General features: G+C 43.3%; 1 protein-coding gene across 3 annotated transcripts in view; it reads right to left on the bottom strand.

Moving 5' to 3' along the window:
* Nucleotides 1–261: 261 nt before the first annotated feature.
* Nucleotides 262–26,877, bottom strand: part of SSBP4 (single stranded DNA binding protein 4) — a 65,169-nt gene continuing 38,553 nt past the window's right edge. Inside the window, exons 5-18 of one of the 3 annotated variants that reach the window (XM_034437637.3) lie at nucleotides 26,719–26,808; nucleotides 25,389–25,472; nucleotides 21,959–22,018; nucleotides 15,558–15,624; nucleotides 15,011–15,078; nucleotides 12,593–12,660; nucleotides 12,397–12,442; nucleotides 11,696–11,731; nucleotides 11,458–11,503; nucleotides 8,950–9,017; nucleotides 8,081–8,159; nucleotides 6,696–6,724; nucleotides 5,103–5,210; nucleotides 262–4,871 (exon numbers count right to left, since the gene is read on the bottom strand). In XM_034437637.3, the coding sequence (XP_034293528.1) occupies nucleotides 4,842–4,871; nucleotides 5,103–5,210; nucleotides 6,696–6,724; nucleotides 8,081–8,159; nucleotides 8,950–9,017; nucleotides 11,458–11,503; nucleotides 11,696–11,731; nucleotides 12,397–12,442; nucleotides 12,593–12,660; nucleotides 15,011–15,078; nucleotides 15,558–15,624; nucleotides 21,959–22,018; nucleotides 25,389–25,472; nucleotides 26,719–26,808 (879 nt within the window). In that variant the 3' untranslated portion in view covers nucleotides 262–4,841. Of the gene's footprint in view, nucleotides 5,211–6,695; nucleotides 6,725–8,080; nucleotides 8,160–8,949; nucleotides 9,018–11,457; nucleotides 11,504–11,695; nucleotides 11,732–12,396; nucleotides 12,443–12,592; nucleotides 12,661–15,010; nucleotides 15,082–15,557; nucleotides 15,625–21,958; nucleotides 22,019–25,388; nucleotides 25,473–26,718; nucleotides 26,809–26,877 lie in introns of all 3 variants that reach the window. The other 2 variants (XM_034437636.3, XM_087894438.1) reach the window with 2 other exon arrangements.

A 26,877-nucleotide genomic window follows, 5' to 3' on the forward strand; every position in this document is an offset into this window, starting at 1 on the left:
TAGGAGAAAGAGATTGTACTCAATTTATTCTTGCTCTGCCCTATCAGTGCCTCTATACTCCAACTGAAAACGAGTTGCTAGGATTCAAACAAGAAAAACATGTGATCTTCCTGTAGGAGGCTTGCTGCTGGCATCTGGCCACCAGATGTTGGCTTAGTTGAATCTTGGATTTTATTTTAGCAGTATCAGGATTTGTCCCCTGAGGGAAGATAATAGATTGTTCTGCTTGCTGAATGGGAAGAAACAAACCACTTGCAGACATTTCTTTTTCTTAAAAAAATCCAAATTACATTTATTGATGCAAGTTTTCTCATTGGAAACCTTAAAAATTCAATGACTTCCTCCAAAAATGGTATTTTATTTACACAGAATAACAATGGAAAAAAAAGCCCAAGCTGATGCTGTAATTCCTTTGGATCTGGATTGAGGCAGCAAATTTGCCTTCTTTCCCATTCTTTGAATTTGTGCAGAAGCTGACCCCAAACCCAGAAAAAAGGAGCAGAGTCAAACATTTCTCTTCTCCCCAATATACTTTTTACAATCGCACAAAAGCTGTGAAACCCCAACACTTCAAAAGTGTTCAAATGTTATGAATATGAATTTGATTTCTCATTTTTTCTAGCCACAAATTAATTTCCTTCTGTTTCTACATCACTCGTAACTTTAAAACTATGACATTTTGGATATAAAATTTTGCCCTAGCTCTTTGCGTATCATTTTTCCTTACATACATTTTTGTAGTTGCTTTTCCTTGCAGTTCGGGGGGAAAAAGCTATATTACAAAATTCTGAGATGCAGAAATATCCCCCCAAATAATTTTGACTTGTGAGACATGAATTTGATAAGATACCGATTGAGGACATTTATTCCCCAGCCACAGATCCAGGTTAAGTTGAGGAGGAAGTTTTGTACCAAATGGGAATATACAATCCAAATCCTCAAATCTTTACATATAAATCATTTGCTATTAAAAGATCACACACATCCCAGAGGTATGGAAGTGCTAGGTGTAAACATGGTTTTGGAAGTTACAGAGTGACCAGGCAGAAATAAGAACATGATCAGAAGAGCCCTCCCCACCTTCTTGTTAAAATTCCTAGGGAGGAAAGAATAGGATGAGAGCCCATTTTTATATAAATTGTTGGGGGGGGGGGAATAGATTCTGCCTTTTTGCATTGCTATTATGGAATGTACCTGTTTCTCCTCAGGGTGGCAACAGAAACAGCACTGACATGAGTTCTTAAGTTTCTGAAATGATGGTGGTGGGTGGGAGAGTGAGTCAGTATCATATTCCAGTTACGCTGTAAAGATAGGGCTGCAAGCTGCATCCAAGGAGAGCTGGGAAGAAAGGATGCGATCAGCTAGAAATTGCTCTTACATTTATAGATTGTTTCTTTGTGCTTACCTAAATTCAGCTGCTGAAACCGTAGGCTTGTGGGAAGAAGGGATCTTCCTGAAATAGTAATGGCCTCAGAGAGGTAAACCCATTCTAAATCTGGCTCCCTCATACTTGCATCTCTGTGGCCAGCCCTGTTCTCACATAAATGAAGCGAGCTTAGTGCCTGTTTTGTTTTATTATTATTATAGTGTATAGCATTAGCCCATGTAAGAGGAACAAGGGCTGATGGGCTATAAAAAAGCAGATGGTGAAGAATGGCATTTGAAAGAGCTGATAGGGGAAAAAAATCCAGAACTAGCATTTTCTTTTCAGAAAATCTAGAACTAGCAGATCTAAAGCAGGGAATGCATAATCTGCAACTTCGCTCAACGCCCCTGTAAAAGCTGTCCCTTAATTTTAATTTTTAGTATGCCTGGAGCGGATAATTATCAGGGACATGGAAAGCCAACGTATCGTCTTCGGTTCGTTTGAATCAAAGGTAAATTAAGGTGAAATAGCTTTTGTTCCCACTTTTGTATGTGACCTCTTCCAGCATGTTTCTCAGACTTCAAATCTAACCCAAGATTTTGCTGATTATTTTAGTGGATAATAATACAGGCATCCATGCCTAATCACAATGCCAAAATATATAGGAACATGAAATACTAAGGGGCAAAATTTGTGTCAAGAGAGTACTGTACAATTACGTTCTTCACTTTCTCCCTTTGAATGCCTATGAATTGTAATGATCACTCATAACTAACCAAGCAAAACAGAATGACTCAGTTCTTTTTTGGCTGATCTCAAAGCTGAGATCTAAAATCCCAGTATTTTCTGGAAAAGTTAGGCCCTCAGGCATCTCAGCTTGCAGAGATGATAGGGATGACAATAATAAAGATAATGTCATTGTTCAGTTTGGTACTGGATGCCACAGTTTAAGAAACCAACTGGAATGAGTTCAAAGAAAGTAGGGGAAAGGACCATTGGGTCAGGAACTGTAGGGACCTAACGGAGATGATCTTGGTGAAGACACTGAGTAGCCCACAGAACAACCACAAATGCTGAAGCATGCATTAAGCCCAGGTAGGTGAGAAAGCATTAGAAAAAGATTCAGACTGGCTCCTCCTGGTATAAGAAGGATGGAAGGGAAAACATGGGCAGACTTGCAAGATTCTGTGACTGTAGCCTGTTCAATAAAGTATAGCTTTAGTCTTCCTGTTTTTTGATCTTGCCTGCTCATAGGCCTGGTAGGAATTTTAGTCCTATGAGAAGAGACTGAGGGAGTTGGGTGTGTTAAGCCTTGAGTGAAAAAGAACAAAGGGGGAAAGGGAAAATATGATGGCACTCTTGAAGTACCACTGAAAGTCAAGACCTCTGTAGCTTGAATGAATTGAAGACCCAAGAAGACAAACTGGTTACATATTTGAGTAAACTTTCTGCTAGAAGAGTCCTCTGATAATGAAGGAGAAGGTGGGCTCCCCTTGGCTTGAGCTCAGAAACTGTCCAGCTATGGTGATTGCCTACCCCAAACAAGAAAATCACCCATGCTTGGGTTGTGATTTGTACAGTTGGTTCTTAGAAAAAAAGGTAAGTAGGTTAGGTAAGTCTCACGTGGCTGTGAGACCTTCAGGACATTCCAGAACTAAAGACTGGACTGGGAAGTCAACCCTCCCAGATGGCAAAGGCCAATCACTTTCACATTGTTTGCACTTTCACAATATAAACCTCAAAGGATAACCGTGTTCAGTACCTCTCAAGGGCCAAACCATCTCCATCCATCTCAGAGGACACACAAAGGTGTTCCTTTGATAACAGGTGTGAGAATTGGCCAAACGATTAGATCTCTTCCAAAGTACTGTATTCACTGACACATAAATAACAACAGGGTTTCTTGAGTTGATGCCCTTCTTCACAGGTCTTAGCTTTAAGCTCCCAACACCCAAAGTTGCTGGCTATGGATGGCAGGAATTGTAATAGGAAATATCTGAAAGCTGACAGAAGGAGGACTGGCTTTTGACTTTTGAAGAGACAGTCAAAGGTATATTTTTATATTCTTGTTAGTGTTGGGAAGAGATGGAGGTGTAGCCTTTTTTTACAAGTCATTCACAGCATTTCCCCTTTACCTTCTTAGCTGAAAGGGATGGAAGACAGAACAGGGGAAATCTCTAATGTGTACCTCTGCCATAAAGTTCTCTTACAGCCAAGTTTCTTTTTCAGTTACTGCTGACAGAGGTGACAGAAAAGGCGTGCCATAGGTGTTCAAAACACCCTATTTGAGAGAGAAAAATGAAAAAGGCTAAAAACATGATGCAGGGAAAAACACTAACTGCTATCGTAATTTGTGTCTTTGCATAGCAACTAGTAGATCAGCTGGTGGCAGCATCTGGCTGAACTTGTCTAGGCTTGGAAGCTGTGCAGATTTTAGTCTGGTTAATACCAGAATGGGAGACACTAGGAAATCCCAAGGCTGTAGGAAGCTGAAAATACATCCCAGAAGAATGCAATGGCAAAATACCTCCATGCTATTGCCAAGAAAACAACATGGAAATTTCTGTGAAGTTCATCAGGAACCAAGCTCAAATTCACCTTGAGTTCAATATTAGGGTATCTTTCTCCCCACCCCCATAGCATCTGGTATCACACAGTCTCTGCTAACCGATATGGGCAGAATCAAGAATACTTCCATGGAAGTCTGTGCAATTAGGAAACAATTTTGCTATATATTTTTTTCTAGCCCAATGAACCTAGGTAGGAAACCAAAGCTGGCTGCAGACATGAGAGAAGCGAGTCTGCCCATTCCTCAAAAACATTTGCATTGCCGGTCAAGTCCACACCCCTTCAAAATTAATTCAATCAGCTCGTGGCAGCCAATTTTCATCCACCACCACGTCTTTCCCATTCACCTCCCAAGCTCACCAAAAGGGGCTTTGTCTCCTCCTCCAGCCCTCCTGCTGAACTTCAAAACTCCGGAAGAGTCTTAACCATGTTTCCTGATGCACATGCTTTTTCCCCCAACTGTACCACCAGGTTTAAAGAACAGAGACCAAAATGAAGCTTTCCAAACAGTTCAACTGTTCCTGCTACAATGCAGAATTTAAAAGTCCAAAGACGCACAGTAGATGATAGTCCCAATGTCCAATGGATCATCATAAACCCCTTGGGGTAAGGGATGCTGCAGTCCAGCAGGAGAGGGTGCATCTCCCTGCCTTTCATAATTGTCCGCTCGTGCAGCATATCAAACCTTCGGCTGTCCCACTTGATTAGTGACAATTCTCAAGTCACTACAGTTTATTGAGTACCAGTTAGAGGGCAGATGGTGACCTGGGCGGGGATCAAAAGTCCAGACTGGGGGCAGGGGGGCTGAGACTAGCAATCAAGGGAAGCTGTTATTAAATACAGGGGGATTAAGACCCCTGGGGGGGGCATCAGTCTGGCTCCTCTGGGACTGGGCATCCGGGCCGGGTCACACGCTCATAGTCATGCTGGGCGAATACTGGGGAGACAGATGGGAGACACCACAGCATTAGAGGAAGGGTCCATCATGGAGGGGGGGGCACCGGCCTCCTCTTCACACCTCTGACAGCTGCTGCTTCCAGCATGAGATGGCACTGTTAGCTGTTGGTACTGACAGCCCAGTCCGACCCTGCCACAGGGTGCCCCGCCCCCCGCGTGCCCCCCGAGATCCCCGCCCCCTCCGCGGCCGCCGCTCCACGCAGGCCCTTACGCTCTCGCTTTGGAAGGGGTTTATGAAGCTGCTGCCCATCTCACTGCTGCTGTCATCACGTGGGGTGCCCGGTGGGTTAGCTATGCTGGCCATGCTACCCGGGGAATTCTTGGAAATCAGAAATAAAAGAGAGAGAGAAAAAAAACAGGCAATTCACATCTGAACCATGATTAGACCACATCCTAATATGAACCATGATTAGAACACCTTCTCAGAGTTAAAGATAGCATTGTTAAAAAGGCATCATTTGGAAAAGGTTGGCTGTTTTTTTTTAAAAAAAGCCAGTTTCTCGACCTTATGAAGTTCTTAGATTCTGTTTGCACAATCAGTTTAATTAGATCAGGGGTCTCCAATCTTGGCAACTTTAAGACTTGTGGACTTCAACTCCCACCATTGTGGGAGTTGAAGTCCAGAAGTCTTAAAGTTCCCAAGATTGGAGATCCCTGAATTACATCATGGGGAAACTGTCAAGTTTCCAAAAGATGCCCTAATTAATTCATGAGCCATGATCCAAACTTCAAAGGAAATATATTCATTTATTAGGAGCAACATTCCGGCAATACTCAAATGCAGTTAGGACTGATCCTATGTAGATTTACGTTCCCCTATGACCCTGTCTCTCCCCTCCTCTCTGGCCATGTCATAAATCACATTCTCCAATTAACCACTTTGGCTGGCTATGAAACCTAACACCCTCCTTCTGATTGCGGTCAGAAAGAAGGTATGGAATTCACTTCAGTTCTCCCTCCCTCCTGCTCATGGCAACTTGAAAGCTTTGCAAGTTGACAGAAACAACATTGCGGTAGGTATTTTCTCACACAGAAATAACCTGCTTAATTACAGGCAGTCCTCGACATACGAGCATAATGGAGTCTGCCCAGTGTGACTGAATGTCATAATGGTTGCAAAGCAGGCAGATCACATGACCAACCCAATTTTACAGCCTTTTTGGTGGCCGTCAATAAGCAAAATCTTTGGTTGTTAAGTGAACCAATGATTTGCTATGGGAGAAGTTTTGCCGAAAATTAGAAGTGGCAGTTTTTGGTAAAACTGTCATAAAATACAGTCATGTGAGCGTATGCTGCTGCAAATGGCCGTAAATGCAGCCATTTGCAGTATTGCTAAGCGCCCAAAATTCAATCACATTCAGGGAGATCTAACCACCAGAACTTCCAGAGTCACCCAGAGAATAATGGGTTGTCTCTAAATCTAATAAATCTAATAAATAAATAAATAAACAAACTTTGAATTTGGATCATAAGTCCTCTTTTTTGGCTCAGTCATAACTTTGAACAGTTGTTAAGTGATTGGTTGTAAGTCAAGGACTACGTGATAAGAGTTAGCCCCAGAAATACCCTGGTTCCCTCTCAAATACCTTTCTTACAATGTTAGGCCAACTAATTACTGGGGAGGTCAATTGACTCTCTTTATTCCTAAAGATATTCTACATTGAGAGAACCCCACCGAGTAGATATCATGCTCTCCTCTAAAGCCATATAATCTTTCCTGATCCCCTTCTAATCCCTTGGTCCCCAGGGCCTGTGGAACTCCAGCTCGCCCTCTGGAAGAGGACACCATGATGCAAACTCTTACCTTGGGCATCCCATCTATTTCACCTGGACCTGCAATGAGAATGAAGGCAGTTAAACCCCAGCCCTTAGGTGGTCTCTACCAGGTTGAAAGACTTTTGTGGAAAGCACAGATTTAGTGGCAGCCAAAGTCTTAGGAACCTCCACTTAATCCACAGAAATTCTTACCAATAAAAACTTCCTGCCAATGGACTTTACAGAGGTATAGAATATCCGCTGCCATCGCGATCAGTTTTTAAGAAAGTCTTATAAAACCTATTTCTTTCCTCAAGAACTCCTCTGAATGGGATATTAATGTTCAGTTCTTGATCCTGGCTATGTGGTCCCTTTCACACAATCAATGTTTTACTTCCCCAAACCTTCAAGAATAATTGCAATCATGCCATTTCACAGAGCTTTCACCAAAACAACTAAACCTATTGGCCTTCCGCAAAGCGGTGAAGATCTGGGGCTGTTGATCTTGTTATAATGATCTTGCGAGACCCGGCCAAAAATTGGAGTGTATGTGTTTTAACGTTTTAATGTTTTAATGTCTTCTTTTAATTTTTGTATGGGATATTGTTGCATTGTTTTATTCTCTGTTGTAAGCCGCCCAGAGTCCCTTGGGAGCGGGGCAGCATAGAAATGTGACAAAATAAATAAATAAATAATAAATAAACTCTGTAAAAAGTCAGCCTGCCTCAGGACGACGTTGAACGAAGGAAGCTATTACTCCTGAATTCAGATGGCTAGCCCAACATATTTCTGGTCCTATCTAAAGTAGTTACATTCTTATATAAGTTTCATCTAGAAACCAAGCTGTGCAACCATTCATTTAGCGGCATTGTTAGCTTTGAATGGTTGTTGAATGAATGGTAGAAAGTCAAGGACATCTGTATCTGATTTTAAGCTCAGGAATCTCAATTGTATAACATCCCTGCTAGGTAACCAACAAATAAATGGACATCTGTGTGTAGGAACACCAACTCCCTGATACTGAAGCATGGAAGTTGTTTCTCATCTTTGTCTGCCAAAATTAAAGCTAGAGGATACTCAGAGTTAGCATTCTGGCGTCCAATGGTCTGCACTCCTACTCCAGTCAGAACCTAGCTGATCTTGGCAGAACTCAAAAAGCTAAGCAAGCTTGGAACTGGTCAGGACTTGGATAGACCATCAGAAGATTTCACATCTAGAGGTTAGACTGGGAAGTTAAAAAAACATCTTGGAGGAAACCAATGACAAAACATTTCTAAATAGACATAAGTAATATAAGAATTTTATGGATGTGTCCTAAAATCAATTGGACTTGACCTCTTTCAGCATGCAAGAGACACTGAGAATGTATTGGATTGGATTTATTTATGGATTTTTATTGTCCATGGCCAGCCCTGCAGGAAGGTCCCTACTTACCTAAGGATCCATTCATATGATGGGGCTCCATGGCACTCATTCCAGCCATTGGACCTTCTGGACTTGGCCCCATGGAGAACTAAACATTATGAACAGAGAACGTGAAGAGAAATACAGAAATAATGAGGAAGGGCAGATTCCAGGCGGAGAAGCATGACAGTTTTCTCCTTCATGTTTGTATGTATGTATGTAAGGGGTGGGATTTAGCCGGTTCAGGTGAACCGGATGCTAATTTTACATCTTGTTCGCCGAACTGGTAGTTGTAAGGACTGGCTGTCCCCGCCCACCCCGCACCTCTCCAAGGAGTCTCCACGTGGACTGTTTTGGATGCCAAGTAAGTGCAGCGCCTGCGTGGAGGCTCTGGGAAGGCAAAAAACGGGCCTCACGGAAATTCCGGAAGTCTGGAAATGGCCCGATTCCGTCCTCCAGAAGGCCTCCAGAGCCCGAGGGAGGCCATTTTTGCCCTCCCGGAGGCTCGAGAAAAGCCTCCAGAGCCTGGGGAGGGTGAAAAATGAGCCTCCCAGAAGTTCGGAAACGGGCCTGTTTCCAGCCTCTGGAGGGCCTCCGGAGCCTGGGGGAGGCCATTTTTGCCCTCCCAGAGGCTCGAAAAAAGCCTCCGGAGCTGGGGGAGGGTGAAAACGCCCCTCCCCATGGTGCAGGAGGCCGAGTAGGCCATGCCCACCATGGCCATGCCCCCCCAGCAACCAGGAAGAGAACCGGTTGCTAAAATTTTTGAATCCCACCCCTGTATGTATGTATTTATTTATTTAGAAAATGCATATGGCTGCCCAACTCAGTCATGGTGAAATAAGAAATAAGTCATAGAATATCACCCAGCAACAGGGAGTGAGCAGGAAGAAGGCACTTACCCCAGGCCGGCTTGGTGGAGGGCCAACAGAGTTCATCATGTACATATTTTCACTAGAGTTGGTGGAGTCTGAAACAAGGACAGGGCATTGCAAGAAAAAGTTACCAAGGTGGTCTTCTTTTCATACAGTGAACATCTAGAAATCTCAAGGAAGTCCATCAGCAGGACATGAAGTTGGGTGGTATTCAGAGATATGTTGCCTCAAGTAAATGGAGGCTTCATCCTTAGGGTTTAAAATCTGGCTGAATGAGGTCAAAAGTCTGTCTAGTCCAGAGCTCCATTGCAAAATTTAGCCAGAGATGCCTCTTCAATCTACAGTAGGCTGAATTATATTATGCACTGGAGGAGGGCTTTAGCTGGATACCAGAGGTGGGTTTCAGCAGGTTCTGACCAGTTCTGGAGAACCAATAGCAGAAATTTTGAGTAGTTCGGAGAACCGGTAGTAAAAATTCTCACTGGCCCCGTCTCCATCTATTCTGTGCCTCCCAAGTCCCAGCTGACTGGGAGGAAATGGGGATTTTGCAGTAACCTTCCCCTGGAGGGGGGAGGGAATGGAGATTTTACAGTATCCTTCCCCTGGAATGGAGTGGAAATGGGGATTTTACAGTATCCTTCCCCAGCCATGCCCACCAAGCAATGTCACATCCACCAATCCACACCCACAGAACTGGTAGTAAAAAATTTTGAAACCCACCACTGCTTGATACGTAGGTTAATCTGTAGATTGTTTACAGTCTAGCTAGCATAACAACTAGACTAGGGTCTTCTTAACCTTGATTTAGCTCAAGGTTTACCATGGCTGCCTGGGGAATTCTCAGAGTTGAAGTGCATACATTTTAAAATTAGCAAGGCTGAGAAACATTGAGCTAAACTAAGGTTAAGCAGACTCTAGTGCTCAAGGAAAAGAATGTCAAGTACCAGAAGGGCTGCAAAGCTGAGGCATTCCTATACAACATCCTTGCTTAGACACTTTTATTTTTAGCTGGGCTGTGTGTGTGTGTGTCTTTAGAGAGAAAGGAACCACAGGAACTTCTCTTGAACTCTTTTTCAATGGCCACTACATGCGTAACTCAGATAAGACTCAGTGGCTACATTCACACAGTATACTTGGTTTTTCTAAATTAGAAGTAAAAAAATAACTGGAGGAAGCCTATCAAACCTGGCAGTAACCTCCTCATCTCAATTGATGTACCATTTGTTTTCATTCTAAATCTCCAATTTTCATGTCGGCTGAGCCCTTGATTACATTTATCCAATGTGGTAATCCAGTCTTCAAAATTAATTTAAAACAGTGTTTTGGAAGATTTTCTTTCTTTCTTTCTTTCTTTCTTTCTTTCTTTCTTTCTTTCTTTCTTTCTTTCTTTCTTTCTTTTTTTCTTTCTTTCTTCCTTCCTTCTTTCTTTTCCTTCCTTCCTTCCTTCTTTCTTTTCCTTTCTCTTTCTTTCTTTCCTTCCTTCTTTCCTATCTATAAATAACTCAAGGTGGCAAACATAGCTAATACGCCTATTTTCCTCACAACAACCCTGTAAGGTGGATTGGACTGAGAGACAGTGATTGGCCCAAAGTCACCAGTCGGTTTTCATGCCTAAGGTGGGACTAGAAGTCATAGGATCTGGATTTCTAGCCTGGTGCTTTAACCACTAGACACTACGACAGCATAAGCAAACCAATGGGCGGGCACTGGAGAGTACAGGCAGATGGGCTGGGATCCTGGGTAGAAAGGGGTTAATGCAGGTGAATGCACACTACACTATGGAATATAGAGGAGGGGTACTATGGGCAGGGAGACAGAGGATGCTAGACAGATATCTGGAGTCTCATACTCCACTCCTGAGTTCCTCAGGAGAATAAGCAGTGGGACCTACTTACAAGGGAGACTTGTGAGCAATCCTGCCAGGTTTCCGCTTGATTTTGCTTGTGGGAAGCTGGCAAGGAAGGTTGCAAACGGTGATCATGCGATTGTGGCTCATTACGACATTATAATGATGCCTGAATTATGATCACATGATTGGGATCACCTTGGGGACTGATCGTAAGTTCCCCTCGTTCACAGGTGTTCCAATTTTGAACGGTCGCTGAATGAGTGGTTGTAAATCAAGTACTAGCTGTATTGCCTTGTTTCCCTTTTTTTTTGGTTATTATTTTCATTTTTCCTCTCTCTGTTCTTATTAAATAAAGAAAGAAAAAGAAAAAGTTGGCGAGTGACTATAAGTATTGAAACTCAAAACATCTGAAAGACACCAGGATAGGTAAGACTTTCTGAGGCATTGTGACAGAAAAGTGGGGCATTCAGAAATAATTTCCTTCCAAAATAGAATCTAGGATATTTACAAGGATCCAATCCCAGTCAGTCACTGAGATCAAAGGTTTAGTCTTCCAAGCTTTCGGGCTCATGCTGGAGCTCATCATCAGGGGAAGAATAAATCTTTGGTCTTGCTGACTGACTCTTACTGGATCCTCTAACATTATCCCAGAATACTATGTTTATCTTCATTCGCAGGATACTTACCTCCAGGGCTTGGCATGAGAGGAGTGCCAGGGGGGCCTCCGCCTCCCTGTGAGGAGAGAGAGAGAAATAATATTCATGATTCTGGGGTTTACCTTATGGAGGAGTCATTCTCATCAACATTATCAACCATGTCTTGCAAGCAGATTTATTACATCCATCTGCCCTGTATCAGGACTGGTGTTCAAAATTTGCCTATGAAGTCCACCCCACATCTTTTCACACCTCTTCAGCCACTTACCCCATAGCTGCCAGGAGAAGATGAGGAATAGGATACCTAAACAGGATAAAAAGGAGAGGGCAAAAATCATCAGCTGCGGACCAGATTTACTTATTTAGCGAATGGGATATCATACATGGACTAGCAATATATATTAACATTTCATCTAGTTTAGTAGAACACAATAAAATATAAATGTTATAAAGATCTTATCTGGGAAGCAGAATATATCAGGCATTGGCTGCATATGGTAGGTCTGCTTAACCTGGTTACCGAATTAACCCATTTGGGGAGACTCTGTATAATTTCCTGAGTTACAAAATAAATAAACTGGTTGGGTGTGTACCAGTGGTGGTATTCAGCTGGTTCTATCCGGTTCTGGCAAACCAGTAGCAGCGGCTGCGGGAGGCTCCGCCCACCCGCCCGGACGTCATCATGTCCCATTAATGCAAGTTGTTGACCCTCTGCGCATGTGCAGAAGGCCCTGCGCGTGCTCACATTTGCGAACCGATAGCGAAGGTAAGTGAATACCACTCCTGGTGTGTACCACAAACCGAGACACAAAAACTCTGACCAAACATAAACAACATGTTGTGTTAAGTGCAGCCACTAAGTTTTTCTCCTCCTTGGTGAAGTCTGTTGTGTGAATGCAGCCACTGTGACTTTCTGAATTGTAGAGAACGTTTTATTTAAATAAAAAAAAATAAATCAACCAGACCTACCGAGTTTGTGTTTATATTTGGCCAGGATCCTCGAACACCCGGAGCTCTGCGGAGAAAAATGTACAAGGCTGACCTCTCAAACATTTGGAAGAGTTCCTGAGAAGGGATTATGATGTCCCTGTTCTGCTGAAAAGACACACTCTCTCTGATGTCCTTTGGCTACCCCTTCCCAAGAGAAATTAATGTAGACACTTACATGTTCATTGTGGGCATACCAGGGCAAACCAGGGACCCTGGAGGAGGTCTTATGCCACCACCATAATTCTGGATGAAGAAAAAGCAGGAAGGGATTAGTGGAAGGAAGCGAAACCAATCAAGAGTATTTGATTCCCATCCCAGTCATTCCTCACCTATAGCACCAATTTTACCCAATGGGATTTATCTATTTAGCACAGAGGTCAGGATCTTTGTATTATTACCATTACGGCTACCATTGATAAGAAACTTCACGTCACTATTAAGGGCAAAGCATTTTGTTCCTCTAGTTCAAACAATAACTAGCTGTCACTAATTTCAAAAATATATAAAGGTATGCCTCGATTTATGACCACAATTGAGACCAGAATTTCCATTACTAAGAAAGGTGGGTTTTTAAGTGAGTGGCATCTGATTTTTTTGCTGTGATTTTTTAAGCAAAACACTGCCGTTGTTAAGTGAACCAGGCAGCTGTTAAGTGAATCTGTCTTCCCTTATTGACTTTGCTAGTTGGAAGCCAGCTGGGAAGGTTGCAAATGGCGATCATAGGACCCCGGGACATGGGGGACACTGCAATTGTTGTAAATACATGCCAATTGCCAACTGCTCAAATTTTGATCATGTGACAACGGAGATGCTGCAACAGTTAGTGTGAGGACTGGTTGTAAGTCCCTTTCTTCAATGCTGTTGTAACTTTGAAAGGTTGCTAAATGAATGGTTGTAAGTTGAGGATTACCTGTATTTCGGGCACTGTTTCCACATGGATTTTTAAGAACCTGCTTTCACGTTTTCTTCATATTTTATACTACTTAATCCAGACTGCCTTCAAGTCTGTTCACTTACTGTGAGTCACCATGCAAATTTTAATAGGAAGCAGCATACAGGTTTAAAATAAATAATTACAAGGGGAAATGGCAGATTAGAAATATTTAACGCAGAGGTGAAATCTAAATTTTTTTGCTACCGGTTCTGTGGGCGTGGCTTAATTAGTGGGTGTGGCTTGGTGGTAAGGTGACTGGGTGGGCGTGGCCAAGTCAATGTCATTTCTTTGCCCTTTTTTAACCTACAAAACACAACACAACACAACTGGCTCACCCACAATGTAAAAGCAGCTGTGCTAGACTCATAATGGCCCCGCAACAAGCAGGAACCTCACACAGCCACAAAAAGCCCAAAAAAACAACTTTCACACTTTACACACACACAGCACAACACAACACAACACAACTGGTTCACCCACAATGTAAAAGCAGCTGTGCTAGACCCAAAATGGCCCCTGCAACAAGCAGGAACCTCACACAGCCACAAAAAGCCCAAAAAAATCAACTTTCACACTTTACACACACAAAATTCCACATACAGCTTTGTGAGATTTTGTGTCTTTGTGTAGTTAGAGTAAAATACTACAGAAACACACTAAATCTCAGAAAGCTGCACAAATATTATTTTATTTTATTTTTATTTTTATATAAAAGCAGCTAAATTTAAAACTTCCTAAACTTTAAATGGCTAGGTCTAAAAAAAGAACAACTAAAAAAAAACCCAATTAACTATTTTTTTTAAAGCTCCCAAATGGGAAAAAAACTTACCCAATAGAACAGGGGTCTCCAACCTTGGCAACTTTAAGACTTGTGGACTTCAACTCCCAGAATTCCTCAGCCAGCTTTGCTGGGAGTTGAAGTCCACAAGTCTAGGCAGGCAGGCAGAAAGAGCTGCTCACCGATGAGCTTGATTGCAGGCAGGGAGATTCAGTTGCTTGCTGATGCATGGATTGCAATCGTCATGCGATCAGCAGCTAAGGTAAGCAAGCTGGAGGCTGGGAGGGGCGGGGGGAGGAAAAAAGAAACTTTTTTTCTTTTACATGGCTCTGGCGATCCAAGCTGAGTTGCCTGATTAGCAGGCAACTCAGCTGGGATGTCAGAGCTTGGCTGGTCAGAGCCATTTAAAAGGAAAAAAAGGCTCTGATGATCGCGGGGCTCAGCTGAGCATGGGGGGCGGGGGCAGGGATTTTGGCTACCGGTTCTCCGAACTGCCCGCCACCATCACTATCTACTCGCCCGAGCCAGTCCAAACTGGGAGCATTTCACCCCTGATTTAACGCTAGTTTTATTTTTTATTTATATACCTTAAGCAACCCAGGAGGGAGTCCAGGGTTACATAGGGTGCCTACCAGATTCACCACTGAACCTTTCTTTATTCTAACTGAATGAAAACAAAGTGCATCAGTTTTAAGGAATATGCAAATTAAATTGTGAGCTCCAAGCAGTTGGAAAACTCCCTGAGCTTCTAGACCATCTTTTGCATTCAGATTGGCATGCATGCGCATACATACACAACCCCCCCAATCACAATCTCGTATCAAATAATATTTCCAGATCCACTAACTTGTTTCAAAATCTATCTATTTTCGGGAGCTCACCTGTGGAGCCATTCCTGTCATACCCCGTGGTGGGGTCATGCGCTGCATCGGGCCCATGTTAGGATGCCCTACTGGTAGCAAAAGGAATGGGAAAAGAGGGGAGAATTGGGGAGATCAAACATATTTAAGATGCAACTGTAGAATCAAAGTCTCTAATGTGTCTGAAGCCTCAAAGAAGCAATAGCCAAAAAATCTGCACATTCAAGGAGTTAAACGAAGCAAAAGGAACAAGTTCAGAAGTTTACAGCGTTTTTATTAGCTTTACCAAACATGACTACATATTGCGCTGAAAGAAATATAGGCAAGGATGTGAAAAATTCAGAAATATTTCAGAAGTGCTTTGCATTTTTTTTAATGCAAGTAATTTCCAAGTAAGATACTTTGACATTTATTGATTTATTTATGAGATGCATATTTATCTCATTTATTTATGAAATGGAAGGATATAGATTCTAAAGAGATCCACCATTAATCTCATTTCCCAGCTTGCACCATAGTCTCATGTCACTCTGACTATCCACTAATCCCATTTTAACTCACCGCTCACCTTGTGATCGGATTGCCGGATCCATTGCACTGGGCATCAGAGGTTGGCCAGGCACACCCATAGATGGCTGTAGGGCGAAAAAAAAATCCATGTCTTTTTAATCAGGTAGACTATGATGCTTATTCACCAAAGAAAGAAAGAAAATATATCTAGAGAAGAGCTAGACACAGTAAACTACTACATATACCTTGGCCAATGCATCTCAGTGGAGGGTGATACAATAAAGGAAATTGAATGGAGTGTTAAATGTGGCTGGCAGGCATTTAGCAAACTAAGCATAATTTTCAAGAACAACTTCCCCTTATGCCTGAACAGAAAAGTTTTTGATCAGTGTGTGCTACTCGTTCTAACATATGCCAGTGAAACATGGACACTAACCTCACAATCAATACAAAAGCTACGAGTGATGCTAAGAGCCATGGGAAAGATATATGCTTGGCATCACAAGACAAGATAGAAAGACCTGCATATGGATTAGAGAACAAACGAAAGTAAACTATATCATCAAGAGAATAAAAGAACTGAAATGGAAATGGGCTGGTCACACAGCAAGAAGAACTGGTTGGCAGGTGGACCAAGGCAGTCATAAAATGGATCCCACTGTCAACCCTGAAGTGAGCCTAACTGTGGCCATTTTCTTTTTCATAGCTTTCTTCTAAGGTTTTGTCCCTGCCTGGTTTCAGGGATGACACAGCCTGGAGCTAAGGGGCAAGGGAGGGTGGTGTAGAGATAGTTGGGGCTGTTGTAGCCAAAATAAAATTCTTTTCCCTGGGAGTCAAGGACGTTTCTGCAGGTGTTTGAGCAGAGTAGGCAGAAGAGGCCAGTAACTGGACTGTATGCTGATTAGGCCATGTGACTGGTGACTTGCAGGGGGAGTGGTAAAGTTTTACTTTTAATTGGGTGGAAAACCGGCGGGAACCCAGAACCAGTTTTTCACTGAGTGTGCCAGTATGAAATCTCCCAATAATCATTCTTTGAGGAATATGCCTGCCTTGGAGTTCTTCTTTTGGGGATGGATGTATTACTTGGAACCTTGACAGCCACTTGATAAAAAGCATCCACGAAAAAGACCTAAAACAAGATGGATGGGTGACATCAGCAAGTACTGCAGGCCCAATTGGCACAAGATAACGCAGGAGACTCTGTCCATAAGCTCCAGCGGTTGTAAAATTTGGCAATTGGGAACAAATCTGGTCCCCAAGTGCAGTTTGGTGACCAAATCTTGAACAATTTTATCTGAGGGACCGTCTCTTGCCGGTCACATCTACCTGACACATCAGAGCAGGGAGGCAGGGAATGTTGCGGGTCCCATCCCCGAGGGAGATATTCCTGGTGGACCCAGAAGAAGGGCCTTCTCCATGGTGGCTCCCTCTTTCTGGAACATCGTTCCCCCAGAGATTAGAATGGCCTCCACTCTAATACTCTTCCAGAAGGCGCTGAAAACCTGGTTCTGCCAGCGGGCCTGGGGAACTCAGAGCGGGATGGAGCCCATTAAATGGCTCATGTCTGCTGTTGCCGGGGCAGGAGGTGGGGGGTGATTTTGTTATATTGTACTATATTAATTTATTTGATTCTTTTTGTTAGTTTTTATTGTTTTAAATGTGGTTTTATATTCTGTAAGCTGCCTTGAGTTGCCATGGGCGGCTAAATAAATAAATAAATAAATAAATAAATAAATAAATAAATAAATAAATAAATAAATAAATAAATGAATGAATGAATGAATGAATGAATGAATGAATGAATGAATAAATAAATAAATAAATAAATAAATAAATAAATAAATTTTGAGTAGCCTATACAGGTTGAATGAAAAGCAATGCCTCTAACGTTATACATTGCCAATGTATGGTAATAGTGACTTGTCAGAAGCTCTAACATGTTCCTTATATTGTTCTTTCACTGCAGTTGTCACAAGATTGCTGGGAAAAAGTTGTGATGCAACTGTTTGCGAAATGGCCTTCAAGGAGTACTCATCAATGCACACCATGATTAAATTTTTGATTGATGAAGAAATCCCTCCGACTGATAAAACTCCCTTTTTATGACCATGTAATCCCTTAATTAGAGGTGGAACCAAGGCTGAGCATTTATTGGCCGGATGTCCTTCCTGATGCCATGTGCAATTTGCAGCAGATATTTTCTCTTTGTGCCCTAGGAGAGAAACATCTGCCGCTACCTAAGATTGAACTCTCAACCTTCCAAACAGGAGGTGAATGACATCACCATTAGGCTACCATGTCGCTCAAAGTCCCTCCAATTGATATTCACTGCTAAATGCTTGTTGTTTATGGAGATGCAGTGTTGATATGAGTACTGTGCAAAAAAAATTCAGGCTACAAATCGAGAAGAGTGATTTGTGTGATCAAAAATGAAGTGACAGTTTACATGAGAAAGATTGATGAATTAACAGAACAATTGGGCGATCACTCAAAGAGACACTGCTACTAAATTTGGCATTTCACAGGAACTTTCACCTGTAGGGGAAAAAATTCAAAATTCATGCTTCAGCAAGAAAACTCACGGTTACAATTCTTGTGATGCAACTGATGTTATTCACATGGATTTGAGTGTGCATCACCAGCAACTCAGTGCTAACTGCAGCACTCAAAATATTGAAGCAAAGATAAAGCAAATTTCAGAAAAACAAGAAGGAAATACTAAACCTCAAACTTTAACAGCCACCCAAGAGGCAATTGCAAAGTTAGACCTATTTTACCTATCTACTGTACAATCTAGACTTGGTATTATAAGGCTTTCACATTTTTCCAAAATTGAAGGGATAGCTTCATGGGTGTATGTTTAACTCCAATAAAAAGGTAAAAAGGACTGCCAGGATCTGGTTGAAAAAACAAAGCATGGAGTCCTTTTGTGATGGTTTTAAGAAGTGTGCCCATATTGGCAGGGCTAATTTCAATGATTATTTCCCCGTTTCATGTATTAAAACATTGCAAAGTTACAGACAGAGACATTACTTTTCACTAATCCATTGATTCATTTGTTGGTTTATTCATTGATTCTTCTCTCATATATTGACTACCATTCCATTCACTTATCATCTAGAGATCTTTAAAGCACTAAAGAACTTCAAAAGTTGTCATTTGTAGAACCTTTTTCACTAATATATCCTACTGTGATAACAAATAATACCTTTCCTGCGCCTATTGTTAAGGCCATGTGTTGGTCATAGAAATTTTGTTTTGGATTTTTCTTTGACTTTTCAGAACAATAAGCAGGCTCATCCTCTCTCTGGTGCTATCAACGCACATGGAAAGGTGTTAGTTTGGGAAGACATTATAGAAGGAAACTAGCATAGATCTTGGAATCTAGATATGAGACGAGAGAAGGGAGAACGGGAGACAGAGAATTATGTAGGTAAGTTGATTGATAGACCTTTGTGTGACGGCTGTCAGGTCACAGCCGTCTACTCCTCAGGCAGGAGCTGCAAGTCTAAGATCCCAAAGGGGGAAGTACAACCCCATTCAAGACTAAAGGTGGAACATATCCAGCCTTGACCAGTCAAATACCTATAGCTTACTGGGTCTACTGTAGTCAGAGCTGAACTTGATTCTTCCCATCTAGATCAGCGGTGTCAAACTTGATTTCATTGAGGACCGCATCAGGGTTGTGTTTGACCTTGGGGGGCCGGGGTAGGCATGGCCAGCTCAACATCATTCTTGTCGGGGGTGCCTGTGGTGGCCCGAGTGCTTTGCCGGCGAAAACGGGCTCCTGAGTTCCATTTTCACCTGCAACGGCCTCCTGCAATCCTCTGCCAGTGAAAACGAAGCTCCAGAGGCCGCTCACGGCCCTCATAAGCGCCATTTTTACTGGCAGATGCATCTTTGGCCGGTCCTTCGCTGTTTCCAGAGCGGCCCTGCAGGCCAGAACTAAGCACTCCATGGGCTGTATCCAGCCCCTGGGCCTTGAGTTTGAATACCCCTGATCTAGATCCACACAGTCTCCAGACACTGGATCAAGACCTTCAGAACATCATCTGGTTGGTCCAGGTCCAAAATGTAAAATGGGCACTATCTGTATAGTGATGATACCTGATTCCAAACAGAGGGTTGATTTGACATAGTTCTTTTGTGTAAATATTAAACAGGAGGAGCAGGAGAATCCAGTCTTGATGTCCTCCACATTAGGGACCTCTACTTTGACCTACTTTCTCCCCCACCAACACTGATTGAACTCAATGACAAAGAAAGGAGAACCATGCAACAGCACACTCCACTTCTATACTCCTAGGCCTGTGCTGGCGAACCTATGGCACACATGCCACAGGTGGCACGTGGAGCCATATCTGTGGGCACACGAGTGTTGCCTTAGCAGAGCTCCAGCGCGCATCTGCGCGCCGACCATCTCATTTTCGGGCCTTCCAGTCCCACCAGAAATCGGGAAACGGGCCGTTTCCAGCCTCCGGGGAGGTGGGAAAGGCCGTTTTTGCCCTCCCACCTTCCACCCAAGAAAGCCTCTGGAGCCTGGGGAGGGCAAAAAACAGGCCTACTGGGCCCACCGCTAACCTTTTTGGTGTTGCGTGCCAAAAGCGGGGGGAGGTCATGTGTGCATGCGTGGGGCACGGGGGGGGCATTGAATTATGGGTGTGGGCACACGCACGCTCCCCCCCACACACTTCCCCCGCTTTTGGCACGCGACGGCAAAAAGGTTAGCCATCACTGTCCTAGGCAAACCAGAAGGATTGATATTGAAAGCTGCTGAGAGGTCAACGAGAACCAGGAAGATCAAATTCCTCCCTCTAAGCTCTGCTAGAAGTCATCAACAGCCACAACTAATGCTGCCTTAATATTATGTCAGAGTTTCAAACAAGAAAGGTAAGGATCTAGATCAGGGGTCTCCAACCTTGGCAACTTTAAGACTTGTGGACTTCAACTCCCAGAATTCCTCAGCCAGCTTTGCTGAGGAATTCTGGAAGTTGAAGTCCACAAATCTTAAAGTTGCCAAGGTTGGAGACCCCTGATCTAGATAATCCATTTTCTCCAGGACTCTCCAAAGTTGCAGTTCAACAACCTTCTCAGTAACCTTACCTAAAAAGGGAAAATTGGAGATTGAATGAAAATTATCTAGGATTGTCAAATCCAGTGAAGGCTTCCCAAGGAAGGAGACCACTACCATCTTCTTTCAGGCAGGTGGTACCAACTCTCTCAGCAAAGCAAATATACTTTATGGACACATCACCTTCTGGATATCTTTCAACAGCTGTTTAGGATTACAGTCCCAAGGACCCTATCTACTGCTTCAAGAGTTACAGGTTGAAGTTCCCTCCCACATAAACATATAACACCATGCTTCTGTTGCCTTAGGAAGAATTGTCAAAGTGCAAAAGAATCCGAAGAACTTTATCCACCTAGAATATTCCTCGGGTGGAGAAAGGCAGGGCCTCGTTGCTCCTCCTTTTCTTTCTTAGCACTATCCTCAGAATATTGAAGACAGTGGTGGGATTCAAATAATTTAACAACCGGTTCTCTGCCCTAATGACTGGCTGGGTGGGCGTGGCCATGGTGGGCATGGCCAGGGAGCATGACAGGCAGCATTCGGCCTCCTGCACCTTCCTGGGAGCAAAATGGCCCATGGGGTGGGGGATGCACCCCCTCGCACCCCATTTTGGGCCTAGTAGGCCTCCCTGCAACCTCCTGGGAGTGAAAACGGGCTGCAGGGGGGCATGCCGCATCCCCCGCACCCCGTTCTGGGCCTAGGCCTCCCTGAAGCCTCCTTGGAACGAAAACGGGCCACAGGGGGCAGGGCCAGTCATCAATTTAACTACTGGTTCGCCCGAACTGGCTGAATCCCACCACTGATTGAAGTGAATGGAAGTCAGCCTCATTGAAGAGAATATTATTTTGCCCATATAAGAAAACACACCATTTCTGATGTTCCTGTTCTATCCAACAAATGAAGAATTATCTAGTGTCTAAACCCACTTTTCTAACATCCCCTGTCGAATCTTTAAAATGTGGTCTGATTTTTCATCAGTTATACCAGTGAATAAGTAGGATTATCCAGAAAAGAGTTTGCGGAAAACAAAATTCCATTTATTAAGGCTTCTTAGCATAGGGTTCATTCATAAGATGCTTTGGGGGCATTGCTATGCCATATCATCACAGATGGCCAGATGGGCAGTCAGAGGAAGTATGAGGTGGAAAGCAGAGGTAATTGAATGCTAGATGTTAGGAGGTCCTGGAAATTAAATCATTTTTGGAGGAAAGAGGAAATGAAGATAATCTTCTAATGAAAATGATCAACTTGGCCGTTTCCTAACTGCTATCAGCAAGTAATGGAAAAGCTATACAAATGCTACAGAATATGACAGGATACCAGATCTGGATTTTTGTTGGTGAAAAGGGAGAGCTGAATTACCAAAAATAGTCCATGGAAGAACTTACCTGGCTTGGCATTCGAACGGAAGGACGGAGCCCACCAGGGAAGCGCGAAGGCATGAATGGCTGCAGATGAATAAAAGACGGGTGAACAGCTCCAAAACGTAGTAAATTGCAGAAGGACTCACACATATCCATGCTTTGGGAAAGGTCAACCCCAAACAATGCAAACTGGATTGGGTATCTTCATGAGAATCAGTAAAATGGCACCAAGCAAGTTAATGAAATACAGCACATCCTAAGCTTCTTATCACTAAATCTAATGACTGGTAACCTGTCTGCAGGCTTCCAAATGCTTTCCCAGATAATCTGGGAATGCCAGAGGTAAAGGCAGGTCATCTTGCACACAAAGCCTATACTCTATGGCTTTTCTCCAATTTTGGACATTTTCAGTAAATAATTAAGTTCCTCTCAATTTCAACTGGATTTTTGGTGGAACAAATTTCTGGCCCTCCCGATATAAGCTGAACCATTTCCAGGAATCTGAACTTGTACCATGAGGGATGCTGGGAGTTGTAGTTCAGTAACACTGGACTACACACGCTGACCACTGTTTCCTGAAAAGATGTGCACTGAGGACTAAGCGATGGAACTATTAATGGCTGATACCCATTTTAGTTTTCTAATACCATGAACATGGGTTAAACTTGCCTTCAGATGCCTGCAGTAATTCTCTCTGTGCACTCATGAGCTATCTAGAACTTGGCTTGAATATACTAATTTATTGCAGTCACAGTGATCTAAATGAGACAAATGGCAACCTGGCAAGACTGGCAGCCAGCCACCTTTTTCTCTGGTTTATCTATTACAAGTCCCTTTATAGTTCTGCTTGGTTCCCTGCCATCCCAATTCCTGCCTTGCTAAGTTCAACATGACAACTTCAGAGATACCCTGAAGCTGTCTCTTTCAGCTGGGGTGGTCCCACTGGTATCGTTAGGAGAGTGATGTTATCTCATCTTACGCAAGTTGCTGTTGGGCAACATTTTGTTGTTGTTGTTGTTTTTGTTTTTTTAATCTGATTTATATGCCGCCCTTCTCCAGAGACTCAGGGCGTCTTACAATGCGCTAAGCAATAGCCTTCATCCTTTTGTATATTTATACAAAGTCAGCTTATTGCCCCCACAACTGGGTCCTCAGTTTACCTACCTTAGAAAGGATGGAAGGCTGAGTCAACCTTGAGCCTGGCGAGATTCGCACCTGCAGTAATTGCAGGCAGCTGGTCTTAATAACAGGGTGCTTTAGACTACTGTACTACCAAGGCTCTTGGTATAAAGGAAAGTTTTCAACCTTTCCCTTATATACACCACTTTGTTGTCATCAATAGCTTTTTCATTTATTTTTTAATTAACACTTCCCAACTTCTCTTATCACTTCCCACCTTCTCTACCAGGTGACTGAGCAGCTTTTGAGAACCGGTCAGAATTGGGAATGCAACAATTGCAAACACCACATATGTGCAATATCCACATGTAACCCATCCAAATGGTATCAGAAGGGTCCAAAATTAAGTAAAAATGAATTTGATGTAGGAGCTACAACAAAGAATCTCTAGAAGAGCTAGTTTGATTAAGGGTTAAGGCACTGCACTAGAAACTGGGAGACCGGGAGTTCCAGTTCCACCTTAGGCACAAAGCCACCTGAGTGACCTTGGACCAGTCATTCTGTTCAGCCCTAGGAAGAAGGCAATAGCAAATCAATTCTAACATTTTGCCAAGAAAATAATACCAGTAGGAACTAGTCCAAGCAGTCACCAGGCGTCAACAATAACTCAAAGGCTCAAATCACTTCAAATCCCAAATGGCCAAAATAGGAAATTTTTTACCAATCTTGCAAGATTTTGTATTACGTGAAATTTATGATATTTGGCGCAATCTCTGCCCCCCCACCTCAAAAATCTCATGAGGTTTCAAGCAAGGAATCATGGCAATTATGCAAGATTATTACAATTTCAAAAGTACAATCCTTAACATATGATGGCCACTTAGCAATGGCAATCCCTGCAGTCCCATTATTGTTGTCAACTGAATTTCCGTGGTTGTTAGGCAAGGCAGCTTCGTGCCGGCTTCCCACTATTGAAATCAGTGGGAAAGTCAGCAGGAACTTGCAAATTCCAGGCCAGTAGTTAGGTAAATGGCTGCTGGCAGATGTGGAAAGGACTGAGGGGATGCATAAGAGGCACAGTGGTGTGGGGAAGATGCACAAGAAGCACTACACAGGTTGGGGATGGAGTGCCTCATGAGTTGGCAAGGGTATGCAAGAGGTGCTGCACAGGTAGAGTGCACAGGGAAGATACGAGGGGATGCACAAGAGGCATTGCATGGATCAGGGAGTGTATGAGGTTGCAAGGGGCTGTAGAAAAGGTGCTATCCAAGTTGGGGAAGGGCAGGTGGGGGGGGGTGTAAGTGGCTGGTGAAACATAAGCAGAGAGGAATTGGGGAAGACTCAACCCAGAGCCTTCTGACATTCCTTGCCAGCTTCCCCATTGACTTTCTGGTGAAGTCAGCAGGAATGGTTGCAAATGTTGATGCCATGATTGTGGGGTGCTTGGCAACCAGTGCGAACAGGTTGCTAAGCACCCAGATCATGATGACATGACCATGCGGTATGTGCTGGGACAACCAGAACTCCAAGAACCAGTTGTAACCATCGTTCATTCAGTACCGTCGTAATTCGGAACTTGGGGAAGATGGAGATGGAATGGATTACCCAGTGGGAACAGAACCTGGAAACGATATTCCAATGCAAGATGATTCTCATATAATTCTAAAAGGTAACAATTCTCTATTCATAGATAATTGAAATCCAGGCAACAGCTCTGTGGCTGGATCTGCACATAAGACTAAACTACTGGATAAATTTCTACAAACAGCTAAACCATATAACATACAATGCCTGGGTTCACAGAGCATGCTAATCAGTGGTGAAATCCATTTTTTTAAAACTACCGGTTCTGTGGGCGTGGCTTGGTGGGCTTGGCAGGGAAAGGATACTGGAAAATCTCCATTCCCTCCCCACTCCTGGGGGAAGGATATTGCAAAATCTCCATTCCCACCCCACTCTGGGGCCAGCCAGAGGTGGTATTTGCCAGTTCTCTGAACTGCTCAAAATTTCTGCTACCGGTTCTCCAGAACCTGTCAGAACCTGCTGGATTTCACTCCTGATGCTAATGTAAAACAACAATGTATTTTCTTGAAGGAAATCCCCAACAATTCAGTAGGACTTCCTTGTGAATAGACCACAATTTAGTTGCTTGGTATGGAGTAATGGATTACAATAGTTTGTTGTACACGTTCCAAAATACACGATGTGTTGGTACCAAAATGTGTAAAACAAAAGATACAATTGGTTTAAGATTTGGGGAAAGAATGAGGTCAGATAGCAGAGCACAGCTGGGCTAATGCCAATTACGAAAGGCTGCCTCTTTCTCTGGTCTTACCTGATTATGGGGTCCCATCATTGCCGCATTGGGATTGTGCATGGGTGCTTGAGCATGTAGGGATGGCTGGGAGCCAGGTGGTCCCTTAGGGAAGAAACAGAAATGCAATTATGGGGAGATAGCTGTGGCTTATTGTTCAAGACTTCTTCTGTTCCACAGTAATTTTGCATAAATTCAAGCAACAGGGATGCATGCTGAAGCCTGGAGCCACAAGAAAGGAAAAAGCATTAGGGATTATTCCCTAATGCAGTTTTTCTCAACCTCAGCTTCTTAAAGATGTGTGGACTTCAACTCCCAGAATTCACCAGCTAGCATGGTTGGCTGTGGAATTCTGGGAGTTGAAGTCCACATATCTTAAAATCACCGAAGTTGAGAAACACAGCCCTAATGGTATGGGGATCCATTAGCAAATGAGCTTCTGTTACAAGATGCAAGAGGAACTGTATGTTGAAACACAAGTCTTCCTCTTCTGTCTCTCAACTGAAACCTACCAGATCACCACAGTTCAAATATTCTGAACTACAAATATTCTCTTCCATTGGTACTTATATCTGCCTCTATTTAGAGGGACAAGAAAGCCCTAATTACACAGAGTTCATCTCATGCAGTATGTCATTTTTAGTGTAGGTAGTCCTTGACTTACGACAAGTGGGACCAGACTTTCTAATGCACGGGTGTCAAACTCGATCACATCACATGACGTATTGTGATGTATCGCGACATTTTTTGCCTTTGCGGAGCCGGGGTGGGCGTGGCCTGTGCGTGATGCAGCCGGCTTGGAGGTCGTCAATTTGACAGGCCTGTTCTAACGCCAAGCAAGGCAGTTGTTAAGTGATGCATGCCTGATTTTATGGCCTTTTTTGCAATAGTTGTTAAATGAATTACTGCTGTTATTAAGTGAATCATTAAGCACATCTGTGGTAAAACGCATTCAGCTTCCCCCACTAAGTTTGTTTGTCAGAAGCAAAGGGTGATCACATGACCCTGGGATGCTTCAAATGCTGTAAATATATGCCAGTTGTCAAGTGTCCAAATTCTGATCACATGACCAGGTGGTGGTGCTATGACAATCGTAAGTTGTCACAGCACCAACAGCACCAAGGACTGGTTGCAAGTCACTTTTTTCAGTGCCATTATAACTGTGAGTGGTCACTGAATGAATGGTTGTTAAGTCAAGGATTACTTATAAGGCAGACCTTCCCTGCCAAGTTTCTGACAGTTTCAAAGGTAGACTGCCTTCGAACATGGAGGCTCTACCAAGATGAAGGCAAGTTCTGCAGGATGCTTAGGGTTCAGCAGCACCCCATTCCCAACCTCAGTCTATTCCCACCTGAAAAAAGCCCGACAACATAGGCCCGCTGGGGATGGCATCACTGGGAGGCAGGTTGGCCATCACAGGACTGGTCGTAGCTGCGGAGCTCTGTGGAGAGAGGGGAAGAGGTCAAACTGACAGACTCCATTATTTTACCTGCCCAGCGCATTGTGGGCC

The sequence above is a fragment of the Pantherophis guttatus genome, chromosome 1, assembly GCF_059756535.1.
Source record: "Pantherophis guttatus breed Tessera chromosome 1, ASM5975653v1, whole genome shotgun sequence".
In the NCBI taxonomy this organism is placed as follows: Eukaryota; Metazoa; Chordata; class Lepidosauria; order Squamata; family Colubridae; genus Pantherophis; species Pantherophis guttatus.